This window comes from Lucilia cuprina, chromosome 6 (genome assembly GCF_022045245.1).
Source record: "Lucilia cuprina isolate Lc7/37 chromosome 6, ASM2204524v1, whole genome shotgun sequence".
Classification (NCBI taxonomy): domain Eukaryota; kingdom Metazoa; phylum Arthropoda; class Insecta; order Diptera; family Calliphoridae; genus Lucilia; species Lucilia cuprina.
Genome location: NC_060954.1, coordinates 6,886,172 through 6,895,918, shown reverse-complemented (window position 1 = coordinate 6,895,918; position 9,747 = coordinate 6,886,172). Strand labels below are relative to the sequence as shown.

At 29.0% G+C, this 9,747-nt stretch overlaps 2 protein-coding genes across 2 annotated transcripts; one reads left to right on the top strand and one right to left on the bottom strand.

Moving 5' to 3' along the window:
- The first annotated feature begins 2,214 nt into the window (after nt 1-2,214).
- Nucleotides 2,215-4,301, top strand: LOC111683644 (shugoshin). The gene is made up of 2 exons (XM_023445740.2): nt 2,215-3,473; nt 3,909-4,301. The coding sequence occupies exons 1-2, from the start codon at nt 2,381-2,383 to the stop codon at nt 4,217-4,219; spliced, it is 1,404 nt and encodes a 467-aa protein (XP_023301508.2). The 5' UTR covers nt 2,215-2,380; the 3' UTR covers nt 4,220-4,301.
- Nucleotides 4,302-4,332: 31 nt separating this feature from the next.
- Nucleotides 4,333-8,019, bottom strand: LOC111683639 (golgin subfamily A member 2). The gene is made up of 4 exons (XM_023445735.2): nt 7,850-8,019; nt 6,620-7,669; nt 5,965-6,486; nt 4,333-5,906 (listed from the first exon to the last, which is right to left on the bottom strand). The coding sequence occupies exons 1-4, from the start codon at nt 7,904-7,906 to the stop codon at nt 4,809-4,811; spliced, it is 2,727 nt and encodes a 908-aa protein (XP_023301503.2). The 5' UTR covers nt 7,907-8,019; the 3' UTR covers nt 4,333-4,808.
- Nucleotides 8,020-9,747: the final 1,728 nt, after the last annotated feature.

Below are 9,747 nucleotides of genomic sequence, written 5' to 3'. Positions count from 1 at the left end.
GAACTAGAACTGAACTAGAACTGAACTAGAACTGAACTAGAACTGAACTAGAACTGAACTAGAACTGAACTAGAACTGAACCAGAACTGAACTAGAATTGAACTAGAATTGAACTAGAACTGAACTAGAACTAAACTAGAACTGAATTAGAACTGAATTAGAACTGAACTAGAACTGAACAAGAACTGAACTAGAACTAAACTAGACTTGATCTAGAACTGAAAAATAACTGAACTAGTATTGAACTACAACTGAACTGGAACAAAACAATTAATTTACCAGAAGTTTAAAATGTGGCCTTCGGCAGGTTAGTGTTCTAGTCTGATGGACCGGTATCAATTCCCACCTGAGGCACAGGTTAAAAAGCGCACAATAAGTCCTATAGCGGCATAGGTGTAATTCTTCGGATTTGATGTATATATGTACATCCTTCTTTGAAACTAACGAACTAGCGAAAAAAAACTTTAAGATTATAAATCTTTTTTTATTTATTCTTACATATTTTCAATATCAATTCCCAATCATATTCAATTAAATGCAAAACAAAAAATTCCTTAACATTTTCTTAACATGGATGCCCAAGCATCCATTATTAACCTAAAAATACGCAAAAAAAAAAACTGATGCAAATAAAAATAGGTCAAATTGTTTTGCATTCATTTTCATGTAAACATTACAACAAATACTTTCTTTACAAAACCCAAAATTTGCAGCAATAATTAAATTGTAAATTAATTCTTAAACAAAAATGAAAATAACAAAAAAAAGAAACTCACCTTGAGAATTTTTTCTTCTTTCAGTTGATGCTAATTTTTGATGATGATTATCAAAATTTTGACTATGATGATGGTGTTGACAGCACACAAACACAAGTTGTTGTAATTATTAAACGCACAATAAAAAAAAATGTCTTGTTTTTTTTTTGTTTTCTAATACTTTGTTTTACAATTTCTTTAAATACTAAACAAAAATGATGTTAAGTTTATTTTTAATTATTATATTTTTATAAATTCAAAAGTAACACAAAAAAAAATATTAAAAATAATTTTGATAAAAATTTTTTGTTCAAAAAAAAAAAGAAAACAAGCAAAAAGGAAGTCCAGATAACAGAGCAGAAAAAAGTTGCTGCTAAAAGAATGACAAAAAAGAGTAAACTAAAAGAAAAAGTCACAAGAGCAGCAAATGAAAATATGTTAACTAAAATTTAGCCAAAGAATCAAAAATTTAAAAGGAAATTTTCTAAAAATTTAAATTCTATAAATTTGAATAATAATTTTGAGTCTTTTTCCAACTAAAAATGCTAGTTACACTTCTTTTTTTTGTAATTCCAACTTCTTTTACAGTTTTCTTTTTTTTCTTACTCATCCACACACATTCCACTTAACACTCACACTTTGGTTTATTATATTTCTACACTCGTTAGTTAATTTTATTATTATTTTTAGATAGATTTTATTAATTGTTAATCGTTTGTTTTTATATATGAATTATTTTTTAATTCTTACATATATTTTCTTCGAAAAAATTGTAAAAACATTTGCGCGTTTTTTCTTAACCACCTTTCTTGAACAACGAAACAAAACGAAGTGAAAATTCGCAATACTTAACAGAGACCTGTGCCGACAAACATTGATGACGACGTCTGATACTGAAAAGTTCAACGGCGTTATTATAAGATCAAAGCCGGCTAAGTTTTTAACACTTTAAATAAAGTTTAAAATAGACACATCAAGCAACAAAAATTTATTAAAACTCGTTATAATATCTTATATTTAGTATAATAAAACTATATTTTTAAGATAATATATATTTTTTTGTCTTGTTTACAAAAAGAATATTGTTTTAGCGACGTTTTTAAAATTTTATAGACGGCTAGGTTATAAGACGAATAGCCAAAGTTCTTTGAATCGTCAAAGAAAACTGTCAAATTAACAGTGTTGTAAAATAGTTTATATAAAACACGCTTACCGTTAATTGTAATCGCTAAAAATGAATTTTTAATCGTTTTTATACAAAAATGTTTTTAATTTAAAATCTTTATTACTATTACAATACATTTTTTCTTTTTTCTGTTCGCTGTAGACTGTGTTTTTTTAAACAATTTTCAATAGAAAATTATTTTTAAACTGTTTTTTGTTTATGTTGAAAGAAAATCGCTTCAATACCCTCACAATACAACCCTGTTGATAAATAATAATACAGTGTATGTAGATAAAACAGTGCTTGTAGATAAAAGAGTTTTCTACAGCATTTTTTGTTTTTCATTTTGAAAAGTGAAAAAATACCAAATAGGAACGCGTCTTTTATTATAAACATTTTTTTTATTAAAAAATCGTATTGTCTAAAATTTTTTTATAAACAAACAAATAGCAGCCACAAAATGAGCTACTATCGCGACTTAAATAAAGAACTCATCGAGCAAGTACAAACTATGCGCATAAACATGAAATTATATTGTGATGAAATTATCCAGTTAAAAGGAGAACTTATGGAAAAACATGAAAATAGTGTAATTTTAAGAAAGGAATGTTATAACTGGGCTGTTGAAAATTTTATACATCTAATACAGACTGTACAGCCGGATAGTGACATTTTGCCTGTACTACAGAAGTATGCACCGTCAAGAGAAACGCAAGTTACAACTTCTAGGACGCTGACAACGAGTAGAACACCTCGAATATCTAGAATATCCTCAGGTAGTGAAGAAAGATCTACAGGATCATCACGAAGACGTAGTTCACAATTAACAGCAGAATTTCAACGATCGAATTCCATTTTAAACTCACGTAAATCGGTATGTAGTACTTCACCCATTCGAAGAAGTAGCAATGACTCAAGGGAGGAAGAACAGGAAGAAGAAGAGGAGCAATGTAATGAAGAAGATGTTGAAAATATTGTAGAAAGTCAAACCATTGCTGAAAATGAGCAAACAGAACCAGAAGTTACTGAAAATCTTAATGAAGATGAAGTAGAGCGAGCAGAAGAAGAACCGCTTAATATTATTTATGAAGATTCAGAGGAGACCGAAGAAGAAGATAACAATCCCGAAGAACTGACTGATGATGAAAACCATGTTGAATCTATGTACGAAAGTGTGGAAGAAATTACGGTTGCTGACAACACCATCTCAACTACTAGACGTTCCACACTAAAAGATCTTACAAACACGATGCTAGTCTCATCAACACAAAACTCCAGTAAAGATAATACTTCACCTCATAAAACTATACGTAAAAGAGGACGTCCTCGAAAGAATAAAACTAATAAAAATTCATTTGATCAAGAAAATACAACAGATTCTGAAATGGAATCAACTGTAACAGATAGGGGAGCTAGGGCGGCAATACATCAAACACATTCTGAGGATCAGTCAGAGACCTTACAGGAGCCGAGACATTGTGAAGTTAGACACTTATCATTGAGAAATAAATCTATACCCATAACACAGGCATTTGATCAGTCTGGAGAGGAGGGTAAGTGTAATGGATTACATATTTGTTTAGATTTTATTGCTATAGAGGACAGAAGGGCAGTTGATTGTAGTAAATATAGTTTCTTTTTAAAGTTTTCTATAGAAAAGTGTCTTCTTCTTTAAAATTTTCTATAGAGAAGTGTCATCTTTTTACAGTTTTCTAAAGAAAAGTGGCTTCTTTTTACAGTTTTCTATGGAAAAGTTTCTTCTTTTTACAGTTTTCTATGGAAAAGTTTCTTCTTTTTACAGTTTTCTATAGAAAAGTGTCTTCTTTATACATTTCTCTATAGAAAACTGTTTTCTTTAAGCAGTTTCTTTACAAAAATATCTTCTTTATACAGTCTTCTATAGAAAGGTGTTTTTTTTTTGTTTACTATAGAGTATTCATTTTGTATATGTATTTCTAGATATTTTCTAATATTTGTTTCTTTTTTAGATTATACAGATATGACGTTAGGAAATTTCAAAGATGCTGCCTGTAGTACACCAAATTCACGGCGTAATTCTTTTCGTAAACCCACAAAACCATCTACTATAACTACCAATCAAGCAGCAACAGAGTCCGAATCGGGATCAACAACAAGTGATTGTTCTACACGTCGTCCATCGCGTCAGTGTAAACCAAAAGATTTGGCTGAGCCAAAAATAGGAGTTAAATTAAGAAATGAAAGTAAAGCAAAATCATTGGGTAAATCCAAAGTGAAAACATTGGGTAAAACCACAAAGAAATCGGTTGTTAAAAAATAAACATTTTAACACTTTCTTTCGTTTTTAATTATAACGATTTTTTCTTATAAATTTATATTCTTTAGACTGTTTTTCTATAGAAATGCGTTTACATTAACAAAATTAGTTAGAAATTAGTTTAAATTGTTTGTATTTAGTTTTTAAATAAAAATAAAAGAAAATACGAAATGTTAAAGATACTTTTTGTTTTTAATTGAAGTTATCTGTAAAAAAATATCGAATTTTTAACAAAAAACTACACTTTTATGAAAGAATTTTCGATATTTAGTTTGATTTTTTTTAAGAAAACATCAAAACTATTTCGAAATTTGCAAAATTATTAAAACTCCCCGCTTAAATTGATGCCATTATATGCTTTATGTGTTTATTTAGTTTTTCTTTTTAAAAAAAGCATAATATTATTAAATAAATTTATTATTTTCTGTCCACGTAGTTAAGGTTTACGTTTAGTTTTGTTGTACAAATTATAAATATTTACATAAGAATGTTATTACTCTTAAAAAAAAAAAACAAATACTATTATTCTAATTATATTAGCAAAATATCATCTTATCCATTTCTAACTAAAGAGAAGACAATATAATCATAATTAAACCACTTCAAATTTACCCGAACAACAATTTAAATGATCCACCGAATGTGTTATGGTGGGTAGTTCTTTGGTATTTTCCTTTATTTCCGTTATTATATCTTGTATTTTGTGTAGAATCTGTTGAGATTCCGGAGAATTTAAATCTGTTTTTATTGCTGCTGCTGTTGTTGTTTGTTTGTCATTTAGAGGAGAAGTTTCTAAAGAATCTATAGTATTATTCTCAATGTTTGGGCTATTCGTACAGTTAACATCTATGGCATTTTGTTGTGCTAAGGCTTCATTGATTTGTTGTTTCAAATGTTGATTTTGTGGCAATTCCATACCTAAACTATTGACCAAATTATTAAGCATAGTTAAACGTTCGCGCATTTGTTCACGTTCTGCCTGTAGCATGGCTGTCTGAGCGGCTTTCTCATATTCACGTTGTTTTAGTATACGTCTCTGGGTTTGGTAGAGAGCAATATATTCACCTATTGTTTCGGTTTCCGATTGCAATTGCATGACTAAATGTTCTAGCCGTTGTTTTTCTTCGGTTAGGTCTGCACATTGGGTCATTAGTTGGGTAAAACGTTGTTGTAGCTTTTCAACAGCTTCCTCGGTGGCAATGCGAGGAGTTGTTGTTGTATGGCCAGTTGTTGTTTGGACTGGCTTTTTATGGGTTATAGGGGTTTGTTGTTGGGTCGTGTTAGTAATGTTCTCTTCGGTAGCTTCTTGACAAGATTCATGATCCGCGTGATCATGATCGTCGTGCTCATGCTGATGATGATCATGTTTATGATCATTACAATCATGCTCATGTTTATGTTCTTCATTGTGATCATGTTTATGTTGATCATGATTGTGGTCATGTTTATGATGATCATGATCGTGATCATGTTTATGATGATCATGATCGTGATCATGTTTATGATCTTCATGATCATCATGACCGTGATTATGGCCATGATTGTTATGATCATGATCGCCGTGATTATGATGCCCATGATCATGTTCATAATGATGCTCATGATGGTGTCCATGATCATGCTCATCATGATGCTCATGATGATGTCCATGATCATGCTCATCTCGTTCGTTTTCTTCATTATTATAAATCTGTACAAATCAATCATTTAAAAAAAAATAAGAAAAAACAAAACAATTCTTTTCCTACCTTCTTATTCGCCAATTTCTTTTTCAATTCTTCATTTTCATGTGAAAGTCTTATCATTTCTTCATCTTTGAATTTAAAACGTTCATCGATGGTCCTTAAACGTTCCTCCATGGCAGCGTAATTTGTGTGCATTTCACGATTCGCATACTGTTCCGAATCTAAACGTGTCATAAGATCAGCCTTATCATTGGTCAGCTGTACAAATCGCAATTCTAGTTCATCTAATTGTTTTTTCAATTCGACATTTTGCGAAAGGGCACGTGAGGCAGCCACTTTATCTGATTCCATGGTGGCTAATAGTTTTGTTTTATCTGGCTGTTCGGAGGTTACATTTTCCAAATGTTCTCTCAGCTGTTCCAGTTCGATATCTTTTTGTTTTAGCTCCTGCTGTAGGCTGACCAAACGATCCTCTTGGGATTTAATTTTCAATTGGAATTCATAACGTTCGGAATTGAATTCATCGAGACGTTCTTGTAAGGTTTTCAATTGCTCTTCGTTTGCAGGTGCGTCTGGGGAGGAAATCTGAAAAAAAGTAAAAAATTAATATCGAATTTTCAAAATTAAGTTTTAGAACTATATTTGAATTTTTGAAATCGGATTCAAATTTCTTCCTAACGACTTATTTGTTCGTTTAGTTCCACATTTCTAAACTTACCTTTTCTTTTTCCTCCTTAACTTCCGCCTGCCTGCTAATATTCTTCTGTATTTCCTTTTCCATTTGCTGAATATGATCGACCCACTGCTTTTCCCGTTCCTGCAATTTGCTAGACTCATCCATCAGTTCATTATTACGTTCGGTCAATTGTTGAACTTGTGCATTTAACTGTTGGACATAAGTCTGATACTGGGTATTGGCCTGTTCTTTATCCTGTGTCAGCTGTTGCACCATAGCCTGTAGATCGCGAATTTGCTGCTCATACATAAATTGCGTTTGTGTTAAAGACTCGACACGATTATCTTTGGTTATATTATTTTCGTCGGAAAGTTGACGTATACGCAATTGACTCATTTCTAATTCATTGGATTTCTCTTTGAAATCCGATTCCAATTGTTTAAGGTGTTCATCGCGTAACGATAACTGCTGTTGCAGTTCATTAATGTGTTGTATGTTGTCCTCTTGGGCAGCTCTAGCTTGGGCCAGCTTATGCTGCAGCTCAGCATTGTGTAGTCTTTGCTGTTCTTGTTGTTTTTGTACATCCATCTGACGTTGTGTTAGCTCTTCGACACGCTTTGCGGCATTGTTGTGCTGTACTCTAAGTTCTTCCATTTCTAGATCTTTTTCACGACACAGAGTACGAAATCTATTTAACTCCATGGTCAATTGAGATTTTTCCGTTATCAGAACTTGTATGGCATTAATGTTTTGTGAGCCCTCTGGAAAAGTTTCCTCATTCATTGAGGAAGGCTTAGCACTATTGTCGGCTTCAATTGTTTCGGCCTTAAGTATGGGCACTTCCATAGTAAAATAATTGACATTTTCTATGGGTAAATGTTCTTCTTTTTGTTGAACATTTGTAGATTCCACTTCATTTACACTTTCCGTTTGGGCTATATCATTAACACTACCATTCAGCTGTAGTTCTGATTCAGATCTCTCCGAAATATTACTACTAACATGACCACTATTGGTAGCAGAATCTGCATATGCATTAGAGCCCGATGTCTGTATGCCGGAGCCCGTGCCACGTTGTTGATATTCTTTTAACTGTTTTAATTAAACAAAAAACATATGTTTATAGTTATTAGTTTTTAATAAATCAATAATTGTTTGTTTTTTTCTTCTTGTAAGCCTTCTGCCTGCCACCCCAAGTGACGTGTCATTTGTTAAGTCCATAGATGAAAAAATTATGTTTTTTTCTTGTATTTAGAGGTTTTTGGATTTTACCTTTTTCCTAGCAGCTGCCAATTTTTTGGCTTTACTTTCTTTTGTTTCTTCGGGCATTTTTAACCGGGTTTTATTAATTATTTTTCTAATTTTAGTTTAATTTTCACATAAAGACAAGAGAATATTGCGAGAAAACATAAAAAATACAATGCTTCTTCTTATTACTGTGTTGTTATCTTTTTTGAGTCACCAGATGTAAAAATTTGTATTGGGTATAGAAAGATAGTTGCCAGACTTGTTTGCTTGTCATATTAAGAGAAATAAACTAGAGATGGCAGTGTAAACAGCTAGATTTTCAGTTATTTTGAAATGTTCATTAAAAAACGATTGTCGGCGGGTTTTTTAAGACAATTTTACCAAAAAATATTAAGAAAAATTAACTAAAGCAAATATTTTGAAACTTTTATAGAAAAAAGAGTCATTATTAATAACATTTTATATATAAAAGTCAACTTTTTAGATTTTTTATATAGAAATGTGTTTTTTTTATAGAAATGTGTTATCCTATAACAAAACACCTTTAGATAAATTTCACTACTGTGTCTTAATCCTTATGTTCAAAATTACACCAAAAACACAAATATTCTATTAAAAATTTAATGTTTTTTGTTTAAAAACTAATATTTATACAAGATTTAGTTTTCCCACTTTCCATTCATTTTATAAAAAAATCTCTTTATTTTTTTATATTTAATATTAATTTAGTCTTTATTTTTTTCTTTTTCAAATAGCACATGATTTGTTTTTCTCCTTTAATTTATTTTAAAAGAAAAACATAAATGCTTTAAATTATATTATAATACATAAATTAATAATTCTATACACAATAATTAAAAATAAGTTTAGCAAATTTTTTAAAAAAATATACAAATAATTTTATATAAATAAGTTTTTCTTTATTTTGTTGTAGTTTGTAGAGTTACTTAAAAAACTATTTAAACTTTAAAACAAAATTATAATAATAATAAAAAAATTAAAACATATACATACAAATAAAAACAATAAAAAATATATTAATAATATTTATAAGTAAATAATTGGTATACAGTCAGTTTAAAAAAAGAGGAATACATTTTTTTCTTTATTTAACTAAATTATATTTATAAAAATATTATATTATTATAAAAAAATACTATAAGGTTTTTTTTAAGATTTTTTTAAATAAATTGGCAAATTAATTAATTAAATAAAAATAAAAACAGTTTATTAAACCTATAAATAAATTAGGTTTCTTGTTTAGTAACTAAAATATAGGAAGTTATATACAATTAGTTTTTTAGAAAAAAATTAAATATAAAGTTAATTTTTTTGTTTTTAAAGAAAATTTTATAAATAGTTTTTTTTTTCAAAGGTTAGACCAAATTTGTTAAGTGTTTTAAATATTATTGTACAGATTTTTTTTATAAATTTTGTAAGTTATTCAAATTTTTGTAAATTAAAAAGATTTGTTATTTTAATAAAAATCTAATTCGTTGTTTTAAGAAGTTTTTTTTTAATTAGCCTTTGAGTTAATTAATTTAACAATAAAACTCTTTTATAAATTAATTTTTTCATTTAAAACCAGTTTAAAATTGTTTAAATTAAACCAAAATTACAAAATTTTTTAAAGTTTTTGTATATATTCTCTTATTTATAATCTGAGAGAGAGAGAGAGAGAAAATAAAAGTTAACTGTTTTTAAAACGTTGCCAATTTTACTTTATTAATAAATTTACGCGTTTTTTTCATATAATTTAACATGGCAACTTTGTTTATATTGACAGCTGAAAAAAAGGATAACGGTATTGTCATTGCGGTTTTAATGGCAACTTTATTTACTTTCTCTAAATACAAAAAAAGCACGTAAAAGAAAACTTTAAAAATTAAGTATTTTTTTAATAATTTACTAAAAAACTTATG

Excerpts from the sequence above, each read along its gene's own strand:
- LOC111683644 (XM_023445740.2), top strand. The coding sequence starts at position 2,381 with ATGAGCTACTATCGCGACTTAAATAAAGAACTCATCGAGCAAGTACAA. Across the intron at positions 3,474-3,908 it reads TGATCAGTCTGGAGAGGAGG|ATTATACAGATATGACGTTA; the intron begins GTAAGTGTAATG and ends TTTCTTTTTTAG.
- LOC111683639 (XM_023445735.2), bottom strand. The coding sequence starts at position 7,906 with ATGCCCGAAGAAACAAAAGAAAGTAAAGCCAAAAAATTGGCAGCTGCT. Across the intron at positions 7,670-7,849 it reads TGGCAGCTGCTAGGAAAAAG|TTAAAAGAATATCAACAACG; the intron begins GTAAAATCCAAA and ends TAATTAAAACAG. Across the intron at positions 6,487-6,619 it reads TTAAGGAGGAAAAAGAAAAG|ATTTCCTCCCCAGACGCACC; the intron begins GTAAGTTTAGAA and ends ACTTTTTTTCAG.